The following is a 27,493-nucleotide window of genomic DNA, read 5'->3' as shown; positions in this document are numbered from 1 at the left end:
CAGGAATCCATCTAACTGAGCTTTTCATGCTTTTCTGAGAAGTGGTGAAAGCAGTCACTCCTAAAACGAGTATTTTAATACAAAATAAGCTAAAGAATATTTATCTCAGAAATATGAAAACATTGTAAAGAGGGACACTTTTTAATTGTACTCTATGAACAATATTAAATACTTGTATGATGGGATTTATATTGTATGCTTGTATAAATCAAAACAAGTTAAGAAAAAATATAGATACTGTATATCTCGATATAGGCAATATTGTCATTTTCTATATTGCCATAGCAGAAAACTCGATATATCTTGAAACTCAATATATTGCCCAGCCCTAACTTGGCCCTTCCTGTACCCAGTGGAGTCTGTTACAAAGTTACAAATATATTTCATAGGGCAGTCTAGCTCTCCTCTGCTGCTGACCATGAAGTCAGGAAAACAGTTCAGTTGTGTTCACAGTTGTGAATGTTCAAACCAAAGCAACAGAGTCTATATTGAAAAATATAGAAAAAATAGAATTATCTTTCAATTCCCTATTTTGACATGATTTACTCATGTCATGGATTAAATCATGTCATGTTCTAGCCATGTGATAAATGGCTAGAACATGATCCAGCCATATATCACAGGGTAGTCTAGCTCTCCTCTGCTGCTAACCTTGAGGTCATGAAAACAGTTCAGTTGTGTGAGTGTTCAAACCAAAGTAACATAGTATCAGGGCCTGCCAGACAAACATTGAAAAATGCATAGATAATAGAATTATCTCTCACTGCCTAAGTCTGTCTTAATATGTCTGTCTAAAACTGCTGCCACGCCGCCGTCACAAGAAACACAGTCATTGGTGTAATTGTTGATGAAGATGTTTGTGCTTGCTGTCTGTTGTCTTTCTTTCTGTCTGTTGTTTGTCTGTAGGTTCCCCTGCTGAGCTGCGTTATTGGCAGGACTCTAATGTTTTGGCTGAATGGGTTAATCCTGATCAGACCAGCAGTCAGACTGTAGAGACCACAGCCTATGTCTTGCTGACCACACTGCTGCTGGTATACACACACACACACACACACACACACACACACACACAGACACACACACAGACACACACACAGACAGACAGACAGTTCCTTTCTCTTTCTCTCTTTCTCTCTTTCTCTCTTTCTCTCTCTCTTTCTTTCTTTCTTTCTTTCTTTCTTTCTTTCTTTCTTTAGTGTTTATTCATTTTATTTGTTATATTTCTTGAGTAGCTGTAACACTAGTAATCTCCCCCTGGGATAAATGAAGTACTTCTGATTCTGATCCTAATTTGATCTTCACTGTGTTCAAAGGGTAAAGTTCAGTACGCTCAGCCCATCCTGCTGTGGCTAAGACAGGACCAACACTACGAACAGGGCTTCTTCTCCACAGAGGTACACACACACACACACACACACACACACACACACACACACACACAGACCTCTGACTTTTGACCTCAGGACACGGTGCTGACCCTGGAGGCTGTGACTGCGTACAGCAAAGTAATTTCTAAAGCCGACCTCAACCAGGACATCAGCATCCGCATCGGCCGCAAAGGAGAGCGCCAGGTCGTCTCCCTGAGCAGCAGCCAGCCTGTGATCACACCCATACAGGTGAAACAGACAGGCCACGCCCATACATGTAAAACAGACAGGCCACGCCCACACAGGTGAAACAGACAGGCCACGCCCATACATGTAAAACAGACAGGCCACGCCCACACAGGTGAAACAGAAAGGCCACGCCCATACAGGTGAGACAGAACGGGATGAAACAGACGGGTCATGTCCATACAGGTGAGACAGAGGACCAAACTCATACAGGTGAAACAGACAGGCCACGCCCACACAGGTGAAACAGATATGCCACGCTCATACAGGTGAGATAGACAGGCCACGCCCACACAGGTGAAACAGAAAGGCCACGCCAATACAGGTGAGACAGAAGGGGATGAGAGACGGGCCACGTCCATACAAGTGAGACAGAGGGGCCAAACCCATCGATCAAATAGATTTTAATTAAACTCCTTTTTTTCCCCACAGTAAGTATCGATGTTCACTCTTTATGTGTGTTAAAGCATTAAAGCTTTACCACACGCATTTATAGAAAGTATGTGGAAAGGTTCATTTAATCACTGTTTACAGACACACAGAACGAATGCCCCTCCCACCCATGATGTCACAAACAAAATTGAGGATCAATTGCTCAAAAAATGGTTTATTACAAAATAATTAGTTTAACTTTCCCTTAAAGTAGACTTTGTGTGTTATGGTCCCTGTTAATATCAAAGATGATTTATCCTCAGGTGACGACTAATGATGACATCAGGGTAACAACAGGTTTTGGAAACGGCGTGTCCACTGTGAAGGTAAATACATTTAGCCCCAGCCCCTCAGTGATGGTTATACACCCAGCAATGCTCAGCACTGCACTTAGATATCATTGTGTGTGTGTGCAGCTGAAGACAGTGTTTTATGAAACCTCTCCATCAACTCAGAGTACGTGTAACTTTGATCTCACCATCGAGGCCATCGGCGCCGACCTCAGCAACCGTACGTAACACACACACACTTAGGCTAACGTTAGCTAATTAAAGCTAAGTTAAAGGCTCCTCTAATGGGAATGTTCTGTGCTTGATGTTCTGGCACAGACCAAAGCCTGTGAGCCAATCATAAAGATGAAACTAACCCCACCCTCTCCTCAGGTCAGGTGATGCGAGCCCCTCACTTGGTGGCCTGTGTTAAGTACGTAACCAATGACATGCTGTGATCATGACCTCTTATTAGTGTCAGCTGACTTCTGACCTTGGTGCTGTAGGTACAAACCTCCCGAAGGGGTTGTCACTGAGTCCCGTCTGACCATTATGACCATTCAGCTTCCCACTGGAGTGAATGCTTACGTGAATGACCTCAGACAGGTGAGAATGCTTCAACTGCTCTACACCAGGAGACCTCCAAGTAAACACACAAAATCACTCCACAAAACACATAACTAGATAAATAGATGCTAGATATGCTTTGTTGTTAGTTCATGATTATTCCTTTAACACATAACAACCTCCTTCTGCAGATATAATTAGTAATTAATATAACACTTTTTAAATAACCATACCTTGCTCAAATTTCAACCAATTTTCAAACAGTTTGGTTTGTTATAAAAGTCAGAGGTCAATCAATCAATCAATCAATCTTTTATTTGTATAGCGCCAAATCATAACCAATGGTATCTCAAGACACTTTACAGTAGAGCAGTCTTAAGGACGGACTCTTCATTTTATGGATACACACATATGCATATATACGTATATACACATACATATGTATCCCACACCCAAAATGAATTCATCATGGCGGCAAGGAAAACCTTCTGTTAAGCAGCAGGAACCTTGTGTGGATCCCATTCCTATGATGAACAGCCATCCACGTTATGCTGTGTTGGGTGTGTGCAGAGGAAAGGGTGGAGACAGAGTTGTTGAGACTCTGTAACTCCACACTGAGGATCCCACGGACCTGCAAGACCAAAGCCAGAAGGAGTACAGGAGCAAACACACAAGGGAAGAAGCAGACATAGAGGGAGTGTTAGAGAGAGGAATGGGACCCTCTCCGGTCCCTCTCTAACCTAAATGACCTCTCTCTTAATGACCTCTCCAACCGAGCATGCCAGACCCCACCGGCAGTCTATGCCTATTGCATCTTAACTATGAGCTATGAGCTGGTTCCTAACTAAAAGCTTTACCAAAGAGGAATGTTTTGAGCCTAACCTTAAAGGTAGAGAGGGTGTCTGCCCCCCGAACCGTGGTTGGTAGATGGTTCCAGAGAAGTGGGGCCTGATAACTGAAAGCTCTTCCTCCTATACTACTTCTAGAGACAAATGGAACAACGAGTAGGCCAGCATTTTGAGAGCGTAGTGTTCTGGGGGGATTGTATGGCACTACAAGCTCCTTGAGATAGACTGGTGCCTGTCCATTTAGGGCTTTATAAGTGAGAAGAAGAATATTGAATTCTATTCTATATTTTATGGGAAGCCAATGCAGAGAGGCTAATACAGGAGTAATGTGATCTCTTCTCCTAGTTTTAGTCAGTACACGTGCTGCAGCATTTGGAACCAGCTGAAGTGTCTTAAGCGACTTGCTTGAGCAGCCTGCTAAAAGAGAATTACAATAATCCAGTCTAGAGGTAACAAAAGCATGGACTAGCTTTTCGGCGTCGCTCTGAGACAGGATAGATCTGATTTTAGCAATGTTATGGAGATGAAAGAAGGTAGTTCTTGAAGTTTGTTTTATGTGAGAGTTGAAGGATAAATCCTGATCAAATAGAACCCCAAGGTTTCTAACAGTTGTGCTTTGTGCCAGAGTAATGCCATCTAGGGCAGTTAGGCTAGCATAGGTTTCTCTAAGGTGTCGTGGGCCCAGTACAATGACCTCAGTCTTGTCTGAGTTAAGAAGAAGAAAATTTTGGTCCATCCAGGCCCTAATGTCCTTTAGACAGGCCTCAAGTTTAGATAGCTGATTTGTCTCACCTGGCTTCATTGATACATACAGTTGGGTATCATCAGCATAGCAGTGAAAGTTAACAGAGTATTTTCTCATAACATTACCAAGGGGGATTATATAGATACAGAAGAGGATTGGACCTAGCACAGAGCCCTGAGGAACCCCGTAGCTTACTTTAGTGTACACAGAAGACTTATTATTCACGTGTACAAACTGGTACCTATCAGATAGGTAGGACTTAAACCAGTTTAGGGCAGTCCCTGTGATTCCAAGTAATTCCTCTAATCTCTCTAGTAGAATATAGTGATCTATAGTGTCAAAAGCTGCACTAAGATCTAATAAAACCAGCACTGAGAGTCGTCCTTCATCTGAAGCCCAGAGTAGATCATTAGTTACTTTAACTAAAGCAGTCTCTGTGCTGTGTTGAGCTCTAAAACCTGACTGGAAGTCCTCGAACAGGCTGTTGTTTTGAAGGAAGTCACAGAGCTGAGCCGCCACAACTTTCTCAAGAATCTTTGAAATAAAAGGAAGATTAGATATAGGCCTGTAGTTTGCTAAAGTGCTGGAATCAAGAGTAGGTTTTTTGAGAAGGGGTTTGATTACAGCTACTTTAAAGGACTGTGGCACGTAGCCTATTGATAGGGATATATTTATTGTCTCCAACAAAGATGGGCAGACCAGGGGAACAACTTCTTTAAACAGCTTAGTTGGGATCGGATCTGAAAGGCAGGTCGATGGTTTGGAGGATGAAATAATAGAGTTAAGTTCCTGAAGTCCTTTATGTGTGAAACAGTTTAGGTTAGGCCTATTTACATTTAATGGTACAGCAGGCCCAGGTGAAGGCAGGGAGTGGCTAACTTTATCTCTAATCTTATGAATTTTATCAGAATCAGAATCAGAATCAGAAGAGCTTTATTGACCAGGTACAGTTTAGAACAATACGAGGAATTTGACTAGGTAGTTGCAGTGAAAGGAGACACATCAACACACCGGAGCAGCCATTTGCGGCGCCCACATATTTAGGTGAAAAAAAGGGATCAATAACAGGAGGAGAGGAGGGGTGAGGGGAAAAAAACTGCCAGTTTGAAACTGATTTCCCTAAACAGAGAAAGCAGTGTGAAACCAGGAAAAAAAACCGCCTCTGCAAACATAAATGTAAGCATGACACAGTCAAACAACTCGAGACAAGGCATGTAGGAAGGGTTGGGTGGGAGGTTGGCTGGGGGAGGGGGTCAGGTGGGAAGAACAACAGGAGTCCAGCCGTTTGGGGACATGGGCGTGCTGCCAGTCGGCGCTGCAACCACGCCTCCATGCAGCTGTGGATGGGAGGTGGGGAAAGATGGCCGACGAGGCATTTGAAGTTGAAGACCTGTAGCTGCGTTACTGACAACCAGATGACTCCTCTGTTTTATTGGAGCGCCACATTCTCTCTAATTTACGGGTTGTTTGTTTGAGTGTGCGAGTTTCAGAGCTAAACCACGGAGCTTTCCTCTGACGTTTAATAGTTTTTTCCCTCAATGGGGCAATTGAGTCCAAGGTGGATTTTAGTAGACTAGCAGAGCTATCGCAAGCAGATCCAGTTGAGAGGGGTTATAATTAATATCATAGTTATTTATTGGATGGTGCACTGAGTTTAAGGCAGCAGGAATGGCCTCTTTAAATTTAGCCACAGCACTATTGGACAGATCTAGGATAATGTTAAAAGATATTAAAAAGTGATCTGATAGCAGAGGATTTTCAGGGTAGACTTTTAGTTCATTAATATCAAGGCCATATGTTAGAACAAGATCAAGAGTATGATTTAAACGATGAGTAGCTTCATTAATAGTTTGAAAAAAGCCAACTGAGTCTATTAGGGACATAAAGGCTGAGCTCAGGCTATCACTATCTTTGTCAACATGGATATTAAAATCTCCTACTATCAGTATTTTATCAGAACTGAGGACTAAGTTTGATATAAACTCAGATAATTCTGATAGAAATTCAGAATAAGGGCCTGGAGGACGGTAAATTATCGCAAATAAGACTGGCTGGCAGGTTTTTGATTCGGTATGAGATAAATTTAGAACCAGGCTTTCAAAGGAAGTGTAACTGGTCTTTGGTTTAGGATAGATTAGGAGAGAGGAATGATAAATAGCTGCTACACCACCTCCACGGCCTATGTCTCGTGGCATATGAGTATTTAAATGACTGGGAGGAGTGGCTTCATTTAAACTAACATATTCATCTTGATACAGCCATGTTTCAGTTAAACAGAATAAATCAAAGTTATTTTCTGAGATAAGGTCATTTACTAGTAGAGATTTGGATCTCAGTGATCTAATATTTAATAGAGCACATCTAATGGTTTTATGTTTTGGTGTTTCTATATTTGAGATTTTAATTTTTTTTCAGATTTTTATAATTGATAGCTCTTTTATTTGATTTTATGTTAAAATCATTGTGAAATTTGGGTCGGGGGACAGACACCGTCTCCATAAAATAATATTCACCACCATCACAACAGTTGTCATGGCGATGAACACAGCTATCATAATAGCAATGGGAGGGAAACTGTCGTAAGGCAAGCGCAGAGGGGCGTGGAGGACTCCACCTCTGTAACATGGTCTCATTCATGAGATGTTATAACAGTGACTGTGCCATGTTTTCCGATAGTAGAGATGCTCCCTCCAAAGTAGGGTGGATTCCATCTCTTCCTATCAGGTTCAGTTTTCCCCAGAAGGATCTCCAATTATCAATGAAGCCCACCTTGTTTTCTGGACACCACCTCGATAGCCAGCGGTTAAATGATGACATGCGGCTATACATGTCATCACTGGTCAGATTTGGTAAGGGACCAGAGAAAATTACGGAGTCCGACATTGTTTTAGCATAAGCACAAACTGATTCAATGTTCACTTTGGTTGCTTCCGACTGACGACGTCGGGAGTCATTAGTGCCGACATGGATGACTATCCTATCAAACTTACGGTTACTCTTTGCCAGCAACTTTAGATTTGATTCTATGTCGCCCGCTCTGGCCCCTGGGATGCACCTCACGATGCCCGCTGAAATCGCTAGCTTCACATTTCTCACTATGGAGTCGCCAATTATCAGAGTTTGTTCCCCGGTGAGTGTGTTGTCCTCACGGAGGGGCTTTTTGACCTTCGACTATGCTTACCACGGACAGTAACCCAGTCATTGCTGGCTGGGGGGGAAGCTAAGCTAGAGCTAGCACGGTCCGCACCGGCTAGGTCCAGCTTGCTAGCTTCGGTTTTGGTATCAGGGGTGCGGAACCGCTTCTCCAGATTGTTGATCCTCGCCTCCATATCTAACAGTACGCTACACTTTATGCAACTACCATTGTCCCTAAAGGAGGACGAGGAGTAACTAGACATCTGACACACCGGGCAGGAGAGCGGAGGGGAGGAGAGAGAAGCCATAGGTGCTAAATTTAAGCTAAGCTAAGCTAAGGACAAAAGGAAGTTTAAAGGAGATTACACTGCCTCTAAGAGGCGAGATTGCTTTTTACTTAACCTTCGTATGTTTAACTATACGGTAAAAAATTTAAAACAAGTGTTTTCAAGGCTAAAATATCAATGACAACAAGTTTGATTAGCCTTAGCAGAACACAGTAGTAGAGCGCTACAAGCAGCGGTAGAACGTAAACAGGAAATGATCGATACGTCACCACGAGGTGTAGTTACAACTGTCACGGCCGGTATGCAGAGGCTCAAGCACAGGACAACAAGACACGACAATGAATGATTTTTCAGAAGGATTTATTACAACTCAAATACAAAGCACCAAACTCACGAGAACTCGGTAATATCTGGCTAGGAAGGAGATATTTAAAGGACGAACTAGATAGGTTGGCGCTAATCTTAACAGTGTGCAAACTCAACTAAAACTATTTAAGCACTTATCTGTACCAGTGGATAATCGGGAACAGAGCAGGCTTGTTAGGTGAGGGAGAGGTGGCGACAGAGGATTGGGGAACCGGCAGACTGATGTAGTGGAGGATGATTGCTGAGCAGATCTGTGTGAGGAAATCGAGTTCAGAGGTGAAGCGGACGCAGCAGGTGGAGTGTATCCTGGAGTCTTAAAGCAGTGGTTACTTGGGCTCACTGTCAAGGAGGCGGGTGGAGAAACCAAACTGGAGACACAGAGAAAGGGGTGAGTGGCTGGCAACAGAAAGTGGCTAGGCAGTACAGGAATCATAACCAACTCTTTAGCTGTTAACAGTCTAACACTGGAAAACACACTGGCTGCAGCTTTTATGTGAGGAACAATCACTCCTGCTGTAGCTCACTCCCAGGTGCGTCTCGTCATTCGAGGATCTGCAACAGCCACCAAAGGTCAACGCCCACCTAAGGAGAAGGGAGGGGAAGGGAAGAGAGGGAGAGAACTGCCACTACTTGGTACTCCCAGTAGTGGCTGTGACAATAACACTGCAGTTATGGATAATTATGTTACACTTCCAGTCGATGGTTTGGGATGACCTACTTATTTCCCCATTGGACTTCAGATAGGTGCAATGAATACACACACACTCACAAATTGTTTATGTCAAATCAGTATATGAGATACTAAAACTCAGAGTACAGAAACTTTCTTGCATTATAGTATAGAGTAGTACAGTGTCCCTCGGAAGTATGCATTCATGTGGGAGCTTTAGTAGAGTTGTCAATTATGGCCAAACGAGTATGTGTTTGAAGGTTGGATGTACAAAGTAGTACAATTTCCCTGGTTTAATGTGCATGACAATTTTTGTAGTTTTTTTTTACTGTGTGCCTCCATCTCCTCCGGCGTTATCTCTTGCACGCATGCGTGCACATTATCTGTCGCAGGTTATTGAGAGATTAAAAAAAAAAGAGAGAGAGCGAGAGAGAGACGGAAGTACCACGAAAAATAAATGTTTTGCCAAAGTCGCAACTCTCTCTAAATGGCTCTGTGTGAGTTCATTATTTTCATCCCGGTGTAGTGCACGCACGCGCATCAGCCGTGTGTGTGTGTGCGCGTGTGCGTGTGTGTGTGCGTGTGTGCATGTGTGTGTTTACATCGTAGCTGCTAGCATCTTAACACATAGAATAATATAAGAAGAAACACTCACCCTTGCGCAGAACAAACAATAATCATAGTGGAGCCATGTTGTGAACCCATCTGCTCACAAAAAAAAAAAGTTACGTTCTTCTGTCTGAAGAAGCAGAATGTTTGTGATGTGGTCGGCTAATGGCCATCAGCACAACCACCGCCCACAGTCATGGAGATGGAAAAGGAAGTTAAGTCTGTGAACCGCTATTTAAAGGAAGCTTGGAATCACAAGAATAATTTTAAATAACCATGAAATATTAAGTTAAATAACTTTTACCAGTACAAAAACGTTTTTAATATTGACCTTCTTTTTTTTTTAACCCAAACAAACTGCGACACAGTGATGTCATGAACTTGGAACCGGAAGTAGCACACATTATCGAGAGGGCCGTAGTCTTGAAATGAACGTTTTGAACGTTTTGCTACACCAAATTACTCCAAAATAACGGATGCACACACTTGGGGCATTTGGAACCCATTGACTAAGTTTCAGGTCGAACTCATTCCGCGTCGGGGAGTTATTCACTCCACACACGCACACACACACACACACACACACGCTCACACGCACGTTCACACACACACAGGCCTTTTTTTCTTTTATAGATAGATAATGATTCACACCAGCGTTCCCCAGTCCAATGTGTCTGTGTCTGTTTGTGGCTGTGTGTGCCTATGTGCTCACGCGCGCCCTTGAACCACACTCTCCTGCTCAGTAGCAGTTTACCAGTGGTGTTATACAGTATTCAGTTGAAGGAAAACCAAAAAAGTGTCATTTTATTTAGTTTCATTAGTTTTGATAATGTGTTTTAATCTGTTTTGAATGTGTGTCTGCTTATGTTTAAATGACAGCTGAGGTTAGTTTAATATTTTAATTTCAGTCTCATTTAACATTGTGCTGCTGCTCCACAAATCAACAAACTCAAATTATCGTACACAAGCTCAGACCTGTCCTGAGATCTGATCGTAGCGTATGCTCATGTCTCAACTGATAAATACTGAAGTTTGTGTGAATAGTTTGCGTGTCCAAAAACCAACAAAACGACATCATCATTGGTCATTATTCTAATGTTTACATGAATGTTGATAATATGACTCTAAGATCAGAAACAATCACAGGTGTGTACCTTTGCTACACACAAACACACACATCAGTACAAACAACTGTTTCTTTGTAATGTTTCAGTTCAGCGACGTTGAGGTCGCTGATGCTGTGATCTCTCACTACGAACTGCAAGGAAACAACGTCATCATCCAGGCTGAGAGTGTGAGTCTCTCTCTCTCACTCACACACACACTCACGCACACACACACACACACACACACACACACACACACACACACACACACACACACACACACACACACACACAGTCAGTTGTGTTTGTGAAGTGACTATGTTGTTCTTTCAGATTCCCTCAGATGTTTTCGTCTGCTTTGGCTTTCGGATCCGGACCAGCTTCAGAGTGGGCGGAGCCACCCAGGCTTTGTTTACTGTCCACGAAGCACAGCACAAAGGTCAACCTGCAGGGCATGCTGGGAAATTTAGCTTGACATTGACACAATGGGCCTGTACTACGAAGCTGGATTAACTCTTCCTGATAACTCTCTGTTAGATCATCTGTTCCATGATGCTGGTTATCATAAGGTTAACTTTACCTGGATCAGTGTGCTCACATCAAACCATGTGATCAATCACAGACAGAGCAGCCATACTAGCATGGAGGAACAGGCAATTATTGTTACCAAAGAAGAAAAATTAGAATGTAAAGCAACACTGTTGAAAGGAAGGAATGCAGACAGACAAACAGACTGTTCATGTGTTAATTTGTGAGATTATCCAATATTAATTCATTAGCAAATGATCAGCGCTCCAATCAATCACTGTCAGACGTGTTTCTATTCACATTGTGAAATCTCATCTTTTGTTGAAAAGAACCGAGACTCCTCTTTGCCTGGAACTGAAACACGAAATATATATCTTGTTAAAATTTGAGTCTGTCAGAGATTTTTCTTCTGATTTAAGTAAGTGAGTTTCTTGAAAGAAGACAATGTCTGCATCTCATTAATTAATTATAGAAAAATAATGCACAAAAAAATAATGCAGTTAATGGCTTTTTTTCACTTCAAACAGCACGGAAACTTAAAGGTGCGTTCACATTGAACACAACTTCAGCGACTCTGGCGACTAGATTACATTCAAAATCAACGCAAATGACGCAAGGTCAAGCGACCTCCTTTCAAGAGACTCAACTGGCGTGATTCCAGTGTCTCACTCGCGCGATGAAGCGACCAAAAAGCACGACTATGTTAAAGCGACTCATCTCGGGCGATTTAGGCTATAGTTGCATTTGCTGTGAACACACCTTAATACTGATGCACAGATTACAACACAAGAAACAGGAAAGGAATTGTGCGCAAATTGTGCAAGAAAGGGTTTGTTGATCACCAGAGCTCTTCTAGCCTCAGCTACCACCTCAATGCTAAACATGTAGCAGCTAGCACGGACAATGGTCCTAGTCTATGCAGGCAGTGTCTCCAAACCACACTGGACAAGATGACATGGTTCAGAGCCAAAAATGAATAAGTCCATGAGTGACAAATGACCAAAGTCTGTGGATAAATGATTGTAGTGGACAGTTGACCACTGTCGGTGGTAGAGGATGTGGGCGGGGCTAGAAGCGGTGCTACAGATAGCATCGTCTGACCTAACTTATCAACTACTTTGTAGAAAGACTACATCTTTCAAACTAAATCATCAGCTTCCACAGTTGCTCTGTTTATTTCATGCAGTTGTGAAAGTAACTAATTACAAGTACTTGCGTAACTGTAATTGAGTTGCTTTTATGGGTACTTGTACTTTTTTGAGTATATTTTTAAATCAGTCATTTTACTTGTACAGTACATTTTAAAATTAGTAAACTAATTTGTTACATTTCTACACCCAAATGTTACTGAATAAATTATTATTTTTTGTTTTGAAATGATCAACAGACATTGTACAAAAAATGAAATGACCAGACAACAATCAAATGCATCACACCATAAGCCAACCAACCAGATTAAACGTAATGCAAGGCACCAAAACGGCTTACTGTTGGTTATTTTTATTTTGAATTTAGTTTTATACAGATGCCTTTGCAGTGAATGAATTTAGTTCCATATATGTAAAATTTGGTCATTTCCTTTTTAAGTTTATACATGAGATTTTTACTGTATGTACTTGAGTACAATTTCATCAAGTAACAGTACTTCTACTTGAGTAGCATATATCACTACTCTTTACACCTCAGATTTCATGCCACAGATATTCTAACTATTTTACACTGTTCAGTTTCCACTTCTCTGGAATGTTCTGTACTAAGTGCTGTTTTTTTATTTCAATACACAAAACACATTTGTTTTAGAAAGTTTACAAAAAATGCAGAAAAGCCTAAATATAACCATGGGTTAGCTGTTCACACCATACACCGATTAAATCTCGAAAGTTAGCAAAATAATGGCATATTCACACCAAACGCGTCCAAAGCATCAACAGCATCAGGTTTACATAGACAAAATATGGTAAATGCGCTTCTAGGGAGTGTCAGAGGTCCCGCTGCGCATCCCAGGCCTCCTGTGTGATGCGTTTTTAAGATTTTTGCACAGCAGATGCTGCACGTTTTGAGATTTCAAGCTTTTGACATGCATCCGGCACCTCCAACGTGGCCGACGCTGGAGTTGGGATTGTTGAGCTTTTGGGGTATACTGCAGCGCGTCGACAGAGCTTTCCCCAACCGTGATGTATTCAGAATAATGAGGGGAAAAAAACGCTAGCCGGAGACAGATCGACAGGCACTCTTCTGCTGGCATAGAGCGCCTGTAGTTGGTGTCCTGGTAGGAGATGCGAGCGCCAATGCAGGTCAGCGGGTCGTCAAACTGGGCACGGAGAGATGGAAATAGTGCTGAAAGCGACTCTCGTCTGAGCGCAGCTCTGGTGAATCCAGAAACGGCGCCAAGGCGCAAATAAAGCCAAGCCACTTTCTCCATATTGGAGAACCATTGAACGAGAGACGGAGGCAGCGTGTTCAGCAAGGAACTCCAATCTTTATTTTTCATTCAATCACACTTTTCTATAGCACATGCTGAATCACTTCAAAATACATACGACCGGAAACACCACCTTCCCAACACAATGTTCCCCACCACTTCACAGTCACTGGGTGAATTATGAACGTAACTGATCGCCACAATATCATCCATTATATGAGCACCTACCGGCAACAGAGAAGTCACTCCCATCAACGCGTTCCCTTCCCAACTTGTTTGGTCCTGCGTCCCAAGCATCTTTGACGCTGGTGACAAGGAGTGAGGCATGATTTTGACGCCCGAAACGCGTTTGGTGTGAATGTACTAAAAGAGGAAATCCAGCTTCATACTACAGGGGGCCTGTAGTATGAAGTAGCTGATAAAGTAGCTGATAAAGTAGCTGATGTAGTAGCTGATAAAGCCTGCATGCATCGGTTGCTTTCAGACCGATAAATTCATTAATTCTGTGGCGACACTGAGAGCCTCAGTCCTGTATGGAAATACAGGCTTTATAAAATACAAATAATGTTCACCTTATAATGTAGGCTGCATTAGAGACAAGGTCTGTGCCTTAGTAAAAGTTAAACTGATCAGTGTCCGTTTATTCTCCCATTAATTAATGTTGTATAATCTCACTAATTTAAGCATTAACACTCATCACTTCCTGCATTCATTCCTTGCTGCTTTTTCTGCAGCAACAGTGTTGTTTTTGGTATGAATAATGGATTTTAATTCTTCATATTTTTAAAGAATTATTCCTCAATTGTGACGTAAATTGCTAAGCACGGTTTCTTTGTTTGTTATTGGTCTGATACTGCAATCTCCAACCCTGTCACAGGAGTGCGCACGCAGTCTCTCTGAAATCACCTCAATTAATTGAACGTGTGGATATTCCGGTTCGTAGTACAGCTTCTCTCTGATGGAGAATGTTTGGTAAAGCCCGCTAAAGGAGAGATATCCCAATATACATATCAAGCTTAATAGTACAGGCCCTTTATGTTTTTGTTGTTATGCTGTTGTTTTTTGTTTCATTGTGGTGATGTTTTCAAAGTTCAGAGCTTTGTCACTCGATTTATCTGCTGGTTGTCATATGTTTTGTGTTTTCAGGAAGTTTGTGTACCAAACATTTCAGCTACGAGCAGACGAAGCTGCAGCGCCTTTGTGTGGAGGAACAGTGTCAGTGCATGACAAGTAGGAATTTCCTGATTGGCTGCAGACATCTCATGTTTACATTATGTGTCTATGTTGTCATTGATGTGTTTATGTGTAGTTAAGGAGGGTATTTGATCAAACACATCTTAGGATTTGATCCAGATTAAAAGTGAGAGTCCGTCTCAGTTAATTCTGGATTTAATTGGAACAACCGTTTCATCAATGAGTTTAATGATGGGGCGTGGTGAGTGAAGGAGTGGTCAGAGGGGGCATGCTGAGAAGGGGTGGTCAAAGAAGGAGTGGTCAGAGGGGGCATGGTGAGAGGGAGTGGTTAGAGAGAGAGAGTGATCAGAGAGGGAACGGTCAGAGGGGGCGTGGTTAGAGAGGGGGCATGGTAAGAGAGGGAGTGGTCAGAGAGAGAGTGATCAGAGGAGGCGTGGTTAGAGAGGGGGCATGGTAAGAGAGGGAGTGGTCAGACAGAGAGTGATCAGAGAGGGCGTGGTTAGAGAGGGGCCATGGTCAGAGGGGGAGTGGTTAGAGGGGGCGTGAGTAGAGAGGTAGTGATTAGAGGGAGTGGTCAGAGAGAGAGTGATCAGAGGGGGCGTGGTTAGAGAGGACACATGGCCAGAGGGGGCTTAATGAGAGAGGTAGTGATCAGAGGGAGTATGGTTAGGGGGGGAGTCTGATATAGAAGGCCAGAGGTTCTGGTTCTTCATGCACTAGTCACTTGTTAATTTGTTTGTTGTTTACTTTCTTGCTTCCATGTTGTTTATGTTTTTATTACGCACACTGTTTTTGTTTGTGTTAGCGGGTTGTTTATAATGTTGTTTTGTCAGTCATTCATGTGTTATTTACCCATTATTTACTTGTCGCTGTTTGTGTCTCGTTGTGTAGCTGCGTGTGCAACTTTCAGGGGAAAAATGGACACTACGCTGACGGTAGCAAATCGCACAGCAGAGACGTGTCAACCTCACATCAGATACGGTGACAGAAACTGGTTTAATGACTTCATTAACATAAAATTTAATGACCTCCTACGCATAGTAAATAATAATAAAACATGCATTAGAGACTGTGTGTGTGTGTGTGTGTGTGTGTGTGTGTGTGTGTGTGTGTGTGTGTGTGTAGCGTATAAAGTGTCGGTGAAATCTTCAGAAGCTGAAGGAGACTTTTGGACCTTCACAGCAACCGTAGACCAAGTGCTAAGGAAAAACGATCCAAGTGAGAGCTTTAAAGTTTATTTGTTTTAGCTTGTTTAAATAGATGTTTGTCTTTTATGGATGTAATGTTGTTTCAGGTTTTCTTGTTTTTACCTTCTTTTGTTGTTTATTTTATTTTTCCATGTTTTTGTATGTCTCGATATGCCTGTCCTTTGAGCCTGTACTCTGAAGCTGGATCAATATATACTGGATTAGTATATCCTGACATCTCTCCGTTAGCTTCACCTAACCAAGCATTCTCTGTCAGAGAGCCCCTGTCCTACGAAGAAGGATAACACGTTCACTAACTCAGGTGATTTCAACCTGGCTATGTGTACGTCCTGTGACAGGGGTTGAGATTGCAGCATCAGACCAATCACAATGACAGATCACAATTGAGGAATAATTTTTAAAAAATATGAAAAAGTAAAAACCATAATTCAGACCAAAAACAGCACTGTTGCTGCAGAAAAATCAGGAAGGAATTAACAGAGGCAGGGGAATTATAAGTGTTAATGCTTAAATTAGTGAGATTATACAATATTAGGCAACGGTTAGTTCCGACCATGTAATTTGATTGGAGAGACATTTCAAGAGTGCTGATATAGAGCAACAACAGCACCAGGACTTTTTCTTTTTTACAGATCATGTCACTCCGCTGTACAGCTGATCTAAATACTGTTACTTGCCATTACATCTTGGGCTACACACCTCTGTACACTGTCACTACATTCACACTGCAGGTCTTAATGCACAATTCAGAGTTTTAACAAAATATGTTCACCTTTTTATAAAAACACATTAAAAGGTGGCCTTTTTGCACTTAATATTACGCACGTTCGTTGATTCCTTTTAGCTTTTGCTAGGCAACAGTGTTCTGTTGGTCTACGGTTTCTGAACAAAGCTAATGGTGGCTATAACAACAAGAGAAATCCCCCACAAAAACATCTCTTTTGCTTCTCTAAGCCAAATAACGACACTAAGTCAAAGATATCCAGACGTTGGCCCCATAATATTGGTACGGGATACACACTTAAAACATTTTTGTTCTGACAAAACTTGGTGATCTGCTGCTAAGCTAATGGGCACGAAGGCAAAGTTACGTCTGAAATCAGACGCGGTCGCGACAGAATTTCTTCACAGAAAATCTCTATGCAGCTTGTAAACGTACTTGTCAGAGCACTACTACGTTTCTACTTTTATGGGCAAGTGTCAGGGCACTAATCCAGTACTTCTCAGTTACTTTCTGTTACGCCCCCCCCAGGGAGAAGAAAGTACTTTGTGCTCCCCCCACTCTCTGCCGCAACTATAAATAGTATCATTTATCTATAAAATTGTTATACGTACATCTCTGCATAACATTGTATCCTTATTAACATTAAAGAAAACAACAAAAGAAAGAAATGTCGACTTAGATCAAATAATAACTTTATTAACATGATTTTTCTTTAGTCTGTAAATGAATAGATTTAAAGTGCATCAATTTGCCTGAAATTAAAATAGCTTATTATTTAAGCTATAAACATTTTCAGAATCAGTTTTATTCACCAATTTAAAAACAATACAAGAAGTTTATCTTAGTGGGTAGTGCGAAGAACAAAAAACAAACAAACCAGAAACACTATAATAATAATAATAATAATAATAATAATAATAATAATAATAATAATAATAATAATAATAAATGATGGATATATACTGTACATATATACAAGTGTTGCAGGTAATTTTGACAGACTTGAACCATTTGATACTGTAAAAATAAACTCAATAAATAATAATATTAATAAATTCAAATTAACCAGCAGCTATAACTCGAGAGCACAATATATAAAACACTTTAACCTACAAAACAACAATTAATAAAACAATTTGTGGTGATTGACAAAAAATTAGATCCTAACACAGGTAGTTTGTTATGTCAAAATGTACATAAGCAATAAATAAACAGTCTGTGTTGCTGTCAGTTGCTTCATCAAATTGTATTTTTGCGGCACTTGTTTCCTCCTGATGACAGAGACCATGTCTACTGCTACAGGCAGTATCAGCTCCTCAGCTGTGATGTGGGCTTTTTTACACTGAGCATTCTGGTATGCTACATCATAAACATGAATATATAGACTCCTCATTGAGCACTGGATCATACATCAACGTTGCTGCCATATTGGAGATGGCAAAAGCGAACAAAGAAGATGTCATGTTCATTGTGCTGCGTAGAATTGAACCAACCGATTTACTGTTTAAAGTAAATCTCATGGGATTACCTTTCACAGGTGTGACTGAAAAAATAAGTTTGCTTGTATTTGGCCATTATATAATTACTTTTTGAGCAGATTGTATTGACGTTGTGGCTCATTTTATGTAGTCCCGCTCATCATACCATGGATTCCAAGAAGTCTTTCCTATTTAACTAGATTATCGACTCTGATTGTTTCTGGGGGGGCACATTCAAGATTTACAGTTTGGGATTGACAACCACCATTTTGTGTCTGTCTTCTACAAACTGAGGCTGCACCACATTGCCAAACTGAACACTCATCAGTTGCAGAGTGGCAACACACGTAAGATACTGTGCAAGACCGTTCTTTTTTAAGGTTTTTAGATTGCACACACACACTGCATGTGTTTCTCTTCTCTAACTCTCTGTCGCTCCTCAGCAGAGATCTGCTACTGCAGCTAACGGGGCTGTTTCCACAATCTTAAAGACACAGTGTCCTGAACGTAATTTACTTTAAAAATTACTTTCAGCAACTCAGAGCTGCCCTGAAAAAAGCAACACTACATAATTGAATCACATTTCAGGCTCAATGAAGGAAAAAGTCAAAAGTGACACAAAATGTTGTTATTCAAAGTTCAAAGTTAGGTCAAAGTCAAAATAGGTCAAAGTCAGTGGCTCCACTGACTTTGACCTATTATTGTTTTTTTTGTAAAACTATTGATAAAAAAAATAAATGGTATATATCACCTATTGCCATTTTGAGGAAAAATATAGAGATATGAATATTGGTTCATATCACCCAGGCCTAACGTAACCAAAACAGCAATGTTTTATCTTGTAAATAATATTATTGTCCAAACTGTGTGAAATGAAACGTTCAAACACTGCTTAGTGTAGGATTTTATTAATATGAGTGTTACCTCAATACCAAATAGAAATCACTAGACTGATATGCTGCCTTGTTATGTAGCAAGTGTTGCTAATGCTAATGCTACACTACTTTAGTTAAACAAAGTAAAAAAGGCTGTGTGTGACTATAAGAACATGTCAGCCCTTTTGTTTGATGTTAATTGTGATTGCAACCAGTTAGATAAATTGCTTACATACATTTAAAAAAAATTTGAAAATGACCTTGTCCTAAATGATCTTTTATTCCTTTTTCTATTTAGGACGATGATTTTAAGTAAATGAATTGGTTTGTTTCATTGGTAAATAACTTTAAAATAGTCTAAATAATTTGAATGAAAAAAATCTTATTGTGATCGTGATTTTACAAAAAAATTGTGATGTGATTTTTTTCCCCATATCATACAGCTGAACCAAATTTAAAGTGACCATCAGTCCAAAAAAAGCAAAATTTTAAGTGTTGTTTTAAATAATCAAAAAATCTTGTTTTTCTTTTTGGCATGTTGAAGGAGAATGAGAGGAAGCAAACAAGTAATAGTGCCAATGTCATCGACCAATCAGCATCGAGTTGCAAACGTGGAAGACTTTTGAGCTTTTCAGTTAGTTTATATTGCAAGGCCGCATACAAGAAGCAAGTAGTTGGTGAGAAAGGTGACATTTAGTCCTCTCCTAACATACAACTTGGATGTTTCACTTTATCACTGATGGAGTGGTGACACTGCTGCTTTGAGCCAAGAGTTAACAGAAAAACTACACTTCCTACAATGTAAACAGACCTGTTGCGTCTCTACCTCCCACAATGCAGCATTTATTTAAAGCAACAGGCCAGGCCGATAAATGATAGTGTGTCAAATCCTGTCCAAAATGGCGGCTCTCCATAGCTTATGGCCCAAGTCCTTTTAATGTGTTTTTATTACTAAAAAGGTGCACACCTTTTAGTTTATTGCTAATACATTAAACAATTGTAAATTGTTATCTACATTTTCGCTACAGGTACTCTTTAAATAAACAAACAAATAATTCATAATCTCTTGTCACTTATTACTGTTAACTAATAAAATGCACTTGTATAACTGTTGTATAAAAGTAATATCACACTCATCTGATGCTGCGTTCATATACAGCTCAGCCTACATCATAAGGTGGACAATATTTGTATTTTTTTACAGGACTGAGGCTCTCTGTGTCACCTACACACTGTATGAACACATTAATGAATGAATGAATGAATGAGGCTTTGACTAATGCAAGTCCATCCATCAGATATAAATATATATGTTTTTTATTGGATGTCATCGGTAAATGAAAGGATTGATCGATCTCTTCTCTCTCTCCTGTCAGCTGTCAGATGCAAAATGTCTAAGATTGTATATTAGGAGGAGAACGCTCTATGGAAGAGGAAGTTTGTGAGTTGTTTCTTGAAGGATTCCACTGTCTGTGGGGTTTTGATGTGATCTAGGAGAACGTTCCAGAGGCGGAGTGCGGATGAGCAGTCCCCCATCGGGCAAGCCTTAGTTCTGGGTGTGAGGAGGCAGTTTGAGTTGCTGGACCGGAGGCGTCTGCAGCTGGTTTGGGTTGTTAAAAGTTTTAGATAGGATGGGCCGTTGCCATGGATGAACTGGTCGGTGAGAAGGGAGATTTCATATTGGATTCTGTATTGGATGGGGAGCCAGTGAAGGGATATCAGGATTGGAGTAAAGTGATCAAATTCATGCAGTTTCATCCTAGCTGCGCTGTTTTGGACATATTGGAGCTTTTGAAGGCTCTTGCTTGGGATCCCGATGGAAGGTTGGAGATGGTGAGGGGGTAGACACAGAAGTAGAGGGGTCCGTTTGTGTATTGTCAGCATAGCAGTGGAAAGATATTCCATGTCTGCGTATGACGTGGCCGAGGGGAAGCTTGTAGAGTGTGAAGAGGGTTGGGCCGAAGACTGAACCATGGGGGACTCCACAGGTGGAATAAAGGGTATGGGATCGAGCTTTCCAGAGGACTACATATTCTGACCTGTCGTTGAGGTTGGATCTGAACCATTCCAGGGCTGTGCCAAATAGACCAGCAGTGAGGTGTAGATGTTGGAGCAATATAAATGGCATCAATAGCAATAACAATAATACCAAGCATAAACACTATGTACAGGAAATATAAACGGCATCAATATGTACACTTTCACTTGTGGAAAGACTGATCAGGTCAGATTAAAAACCACACACAGTGAGCGGCATTAGTGATATTGATTATTATGCATCTGAGTCATGTGGCAGTGTTCGGCTCGAGGTCACTTAACAATATTAACAGGTCAAGAAAATTAATAATTAATATTGTTAATTATTAATCCAAGTTAAAATGGAAAGAACTGATGTTAACCAGTAGTCATGGCAACTGAGGGTAAGCTCTGTTGACATTTAGTCATAGCAGGTCAAGCGCAGTGATGACACCTCAGCGATGACACTATGTTCTGAAACTACAGGATAAATTCGACTCTGAAGTCTTGGCATAATTAGTTGCACCAAGTGATTGAGCCAAGACGGTCGAAACCAAATTGTCACCAGTAGACACAGCCCATTGGTTTATAACCTGTAGTCCACCACTGTGGTCTGTGGTCTGTGAACTATGGTCAAATAATTTTCAATAAAAATCACCAAAGACAAACACAAATTATGACATCGTGTACCAACTGGCTAGCCTTTTTAGAGGGCTGAAATCAAAGTTCCGAACAGTTATAAACCAGGGTTGTCTTCAGTTGTAAACCAAGGCCCAGTCCCAAAGGAAAGCGGACTGTTCCAACTTTGGAGCAAGGAAGACTGAAGACAGGAATAGTCATTAAAGGCAAGGCAAGGCAAATTTATTTGTATAGCGCATTTCAGACACAAGGCAACTCAATGTGCTTTACATGATAAAACATTAAACAGCTTAAAATCAATAAGAACCTTTAAAATCATCAGGAAAATCAATTAAAATCATCAACAAACACATTACATCAACAACATGACCAGAAACCTCTCTCTCAAACATATGCAGGAGAGAAAAAAGTGCCTTTAACTTTGATTTAAAAATGTTCACATTGGATGCTGACTTCAGCTCTGCTGGCAGTTTTTTTCCACTTCTTTGCAGCATAACAACTAAACACAGCATCACCATGTTTACTGTGAGCTCTGGGCTCCACTATCTGACCTGTGTCTATAGATCTGAGAGACCTGCTGGGTTCATACCAGTGAGACTATCATCAGTGAGACTAACATCTCACTGATGTATTCTGGACCAAACCCATTCACAGATTTATACACCAGCAACAGAACTTTAAAGTCTATTCTGAGGCTGACTGGGAGCCAGTGTAAAGACTTTAAAACTGGAGTAATATTCTCTGACCTCGTTGTTCTGGTTAAGACCCGAGCTGCAGCGTTCTGAATCAGCTGTAGTTGTTTGATGCTCTTTTGGGGGATTCCTGTCAGAAGACCATTACAATAGTCCAGTCTGCTGGAGACAAAAGCATGGACCAGTTTCTCCTGATCTTTCTGAGTCATTAAACCTTTCACTCTGGAGATGTTCTTTAGGTGGTAGAAGGCTGTTTTTGTGATAGATTTGGTCTGACTACTGAATGTAAGATCTGAGTCAATGAGAACACCAAGGTTTTTGACTTGGACTTTAGCTTTGAAAGATCGAGACTCAAGATACTTACTGATAGCAGTCCTCTTTTCTTCGTTACCAAAGACAATTACCTCCATCTTGTCATGGTTTAGTTGAAGGAAGTTTTCACTCATCCAGCAGTTCACTTTTTCTAAGCAGTCACAACACCTCAATGAGACCATAGTCATCTGGGTTCAGTGATAGATATAGTTGTGTGTCATCTGCATAGCTCTGATAATCAACCTTACAGTTCTGTAAAATGTGTCCTAAAGGAAACAGAAGGGGTCCAAGAACAGAGCCCTGAGGAACCCCACAGGGCATTGGTAATTTGTCAGATTCAAAGTTTCCAATGCTTACAAAATAACTTTGCTCCTCCAAGTATGACTTAAACCATTGCATTACTTTTCCATTTAGTCCAACCCATGTTTGAAATCTGTGCAACAAAATTGTATGATCTACAGTGTCAAATGCAACACTTAGATCCAATAGAATGAGAACAGATACTTTTCCTGAATCAGTGTTCAACCTCATGTCATTGGTCACTTTGATAAGAGCAGTTTCTGTTCAGTTTTAATGTTAACAATTGACTCAGTTGGTTGAAGACCACCTTCAATGATCTTGGCCATGAATGGAAGGTTGCTGATAGGTCTATATAGAGGCAGTATAGAGGCATCCAGTGTTCTCTTTTTTAACAGAGGTTTCACAGCAGCTACTTTCAGGGATTTTGGTATGGTGCCTGATTGGAATGAGCAGTTAATTATCTGACACAAATCAGTGACAATTGACTTTACAACAGTTTTAAAGAAGTTTGAGGGTATTGTGTCAAGGCAACATGTTGATGGATTCAGCTGCTGAACAGTTTCCTATATTGTTTATGGGTTCACTGTAATAAACGCTAACATTGTAGTTGACTCATCCCTCAGTGATTGAAGCTGTTCAAGCTTTTTGTTATTTTGCTGGTTTGTTCTGATGTTTGACCTTCTTGATTGTATTTTTTCATCTGATCTGGGGGGTTGTGAGCTTTTCAATTACAGAAAACAACGTGCGAGAATTGTTGACATTTTAAGCAATAATTTCAGAAAATTATTCAAGACACCATTGAATTTTCGCAGACTTATTTTGTACAGTTCTTGATTAATTTGGAGACGTGGATGTAAGGACCTGCTCTGCCATTCCCGCCCCCTTCATCGCCAGGGCTCGGCAGAGGAGCTCCAACATGCCCACCACCACCGTCATGGAGAGATGTTTGGAGGTTGGTGGCACTGGTTCCTGCTGAAGACAAACAGGAGGTGAGAAAAGTCCTCACCAGGGGTACCCAAGATCTATGTGATTTGTTACTTAGAGGGTAACCCTGGGAGGCAACTGAGCGATTCAAGGGCAAACATATACTCAGTAGAAGGAAAGGTGGTGGGGCCTACCTCCTTAGTTAGCCTTGTACTTGTGGTCATTGTAAATGCTTGTACAAGTTGGACGTCAAGCTCGGAATCCCAGTGAGAGGGTTAAGTGACCGTTGTTTATTTATTGTGGCCTCCATGATCAGTCGGCCAAGTGGGAGGTGTTCGGCTCTCTCTCTTTCAGGGTGGATGTCTCAGTCTGCCACTGAAGGAACTTCTCAGAGCCCGCACAGTGCTATGCAGGGGGTGAGAGGAGTTGTCCATGATGGATGTCAGCTTCACTAACATCCTCCTCTCACCCACCGCCTCCACAGAGTCCAGAGGACAGTCCAGGACAGAACCGGCCCTCCTAACCAGTCTATTCAGTCTCTTCTTGTCTCTCTCTGTGCTCCCTCCTCCCCAGCTGACCACTGCATAGAAAATTGCAGATGCCACAACAGAGTTGTAAAAAGTCTGTAACAGAGTCCTGCACACTCCAAAGGACCTCAGTCTCCCCAACAGGTGCAGTCGACTTTAGCCCCTCTTGTACAGGACGTCAAAGTTGTGTGACCTGTCCAGTTTATTGTTAATGTGAACACCCAGGTATTTATATGTCTCCACGATCTCAATGTCTAAACAGTGGATATTCACCGGTGCAGACTGGGGTGACTTCTTGAGAAAGTCTATCACCATCTCCTTTGTCTTGCTGGCATGATCTGAAGGTGGTTGAGCTTGCTCCAGTTGACAAGGGGGAGAGCACTGTCCCCTGTGGGGCCCTTGTGCTGCATACTACCATGTCGGACTCACAGTCTTGAAGTCTCGCATACTGTGGTCTGCAGCCAGGTGGCAGTCTTCTCACGCTTTTTCTAGCTTCCCCCTGAGCAGTGTAGGCTGAATGGTGTTGAAGGCACTGGAGAAGTCAAAGGACATGACCCTCACGGTGCTGTCGGCATTCTCCAGGTGAGTCCAAGATCTGTGCAGCAGGTAGATAATGGCGTCATCTACTCCGGTGTCTGGTTGGTAGGCAAAGGCAGGGGATCCAGGTTTGAAGTCACCAGAGGGCGGAGGTTGTTAAGGATGATCCTCTCCATGGTCTTCATCAGGTGAGAGGTGAGGGCCACGGGTCTGAAGTGGTTAGGCTCCCTGGAGTGTGATGTCTTTGGGACTGGCACCACGCAGGATGTCTTCCACAAAGTAGGGACCCTCTCCAGACTCAGGTTAAAGATGTGCAGAAGAACCTCACAGAGCTGGTTTGCACAATCCTTCAGGAGTCTGTGGCTGATGCCATAGGCAGGCCTTCCTCACCTTGATCTTTCTCAGCTGATTTCTCACCTGACCAGCTGTTATGGAGAGGCCGTTGGTGGAGGAGGATGAGGATGACAGGGGGATTGATGGGGTGACAGGGTGCTCAGGTGAAGTGATTGGGCTGGTGAAAGCTCTGTTGGTTGGCAGCTCGAACGATAAGCTGGAACCAGAGGATGAAGAAGTGTACATGCCTGTCTCTGCCAACAACGAAGAGTTAAGTGAACAATGAGACAAGTAAATTGTGTTACTGCAAACATAGAGAAGATGCTGGACAGCAAACTGGCCAACATATTTAAACTGGTTAGCAAATTCTCAGGGAAGCTTGACAGCTTAATACATAGGATGGGAACGGCCGAGCAGCACATCTCAGACCTCGAGGACACGTCGGCAGCAACAGCACCCCAGGTAAAAGCCGTGGAAGGCTAGCTGCAGAAGGCATTGGATCATCTGGAAAACTTTGAAAACCAAAGTCGACGTCAAGTGGATACCAGATGTGTAGGGTATGCAAACCGATCGCATTAAGCTCGACAGAGCCCACCACACGGGCCCACCAATAAGACTCAAGAGCCGTCCTGGTGATGCTGCATGATTGTACCACCAAACAGAAAATCCTGGAAGCAGCCAGAAACAGAGGCACACTAAGCATCAACGGCAGCCACGTCTCATTCTATCAGGATTTTTCTATGGAGGTTGTGAGGAGGAGGAAGGAGTCCGCCAATGCTCGTAAACAGCTGAGAGAAGCTGAGATAAGATATTAATTTCTGTACCCCGTTGTCATCAATGTTTTCTATCCCAACGGCATCAGCTCCTCATTCTCCACCACAAAAGAAATTGATGATTACGCCAACAAAATGACTGCATCTGAATAACCTCTGATTGTCTGGTTAACCACATTTGGACAGCTCCAGGTATGACCTAAATGCAACATAATCAATGTGATTCATGCCTTAAGATGAGTGCTCTGTATTTCAAGGTTTCATTTTTCTCTTTTACAATGTGATATGTTGGTAATTGCATGTTCAGTCCACACTTGCCAACCTTGAGACCTCAAAATTAGGGAGATTTTCAAAAGAGCGGGGGAGGGGGGGGGGGGGGGGGGGTAGTTTGCTTTTGAAAGAGAAAATGAAATAATTCAGTTTCACAGTGTTCTTTTATTTGAAAAACACATTTAAAGAAAAGAACAAATTCCACAGTACCCGTGCAAATGGTAAATGGTGGTAGTAGTAGAATAAATAAAATAAATAACATAAAATTAAACAAAAAAGGCATACATTGCATAAATTATGTGCATGTGCAGAAACCTTGTCACCACCTCCTGAGTTTTCGGATCACAAACCCTGGCCAATATCACAAACTCCTTTAAAAAAAAGAATATTTATTTAGAAAGCAATTTTCACTGATAGCACCCACAAATTGTTTTACAAGAGAAGTGTAAATACAAAATACATACTTTATCCATGTTTCGGCTTGTGCTTTCATCACACATCAAACCAAAGGGTTGGTTTTGGCACAGTTCGATCACTCCCTTGTCTAATTCCGGGGCAATGGCACCTATCAAAGTACATAATAAAGTAAAAACTGTTTTTCTACTAACTGTTTGTTCTGCTTACACACACACACACACACACACAATACTAAAAATGCTAATTCTTAGAAAACAATATTATTTTATATACACTTACCTTTCACTATTTGAGTAGCTTTTGTTCTGCCATTTGTGTACTGGCGAGCGATCTCTGAATCCGGGAAAATATCCTTCACGGATTTGTTGAAAACATCCGCAAACGTAAATGGGATGTTACTTGTAGCTAACAGCATAGCCATCTTTGTCTCAGCAAAAGTAACTCCCTCAGGTCTCCATTTGGCCAGATGGCTCGAAATACTGGGCTGTGAACGGTGCTGCATTGCAGCAGCCTTGTGCTTCTCTGACCGTTGATGACTCGTGATGTCCGTTTGGCCACCGTGTTCAATCGAGAAGTCTGACCTACACACATTGCAGGCCGCATAACCCTTCCCTTTTGAGCTGTCCTGAATAAAGTTAAATAGTTTTTTCCAGTCATTTTGGAATTTGCAGGCATAT

General features: G+C 41.6%; 1 protein-coding gene across 1 annotated transcript in view; it reads left to right on the top strand.

Annotated features, from left to right (window-relative positions):
- c5 (complement component 5) overlaps positions 1-27,493 on the top strand; it is a 103,555-nt gene that overhangs the window by 66,723 nt on the left and 9,339 nt on the right. The window contains exons 29-40 of the mRNA XM_028458185.1: positions 907-1,031; positions 1,314-1,394; positions 1,464-1,616; positions 2,309-2,371; positions 2,462-2,555; positions 2,708-2,747; positions 2,821-2,920; positions 10,755-10,835; positions 10,981-11,086; positions 14,744-14,827; positions 15,683-15,772; positions 15,917-16,009. Of these exons, the coding sequence (XP_028313986.1) occupies positions 907-1,031; positions 1,314-1,394; positions 1,464-1,616; positions 2,309-2,371; positions 2,462-2,555; positions 2,708-2,747; positions 2,821-2,920; positions 10,755-10,835; positions 10,981-11,086; positions 14,744-14,827; positions 15,683-15,772; positions 15,917-16,009 (1,110 nt within the window). The remainder of the gene's footprint in view (positions 1-906; positions 1,032-1,313; positions 1,395-1,463; positions 1,617-2,308; positions 2,372-2,461; positions 2,556-2,707; positions 2,748-2,820; positions 2,921-10,754; positions 10,836-10,980; positions 11,087-14,743; positions 14,828-15,682; positions 15,773-15,916; positions 16,010-27,493) is intronic.

This window comes from Gouania willdenowi, chromosome 9, assembly GCF_900634775.1.
Source record: "Gouania willdenowi chromosome 9, fGouWil2.1, whole genome shotgun sequence".
In the NCBI taxonomy this organism is placed as follows: domain Eukaryota; kingdom Metazoa; phylum Chordata; class Actinopteri; order Blenniiformes; family Gobiesocidae; genus Gouania; species Gouania willdenowi.
This window is presented reverse-complemented; position numbering and strand designations above follow the sequence as displayed.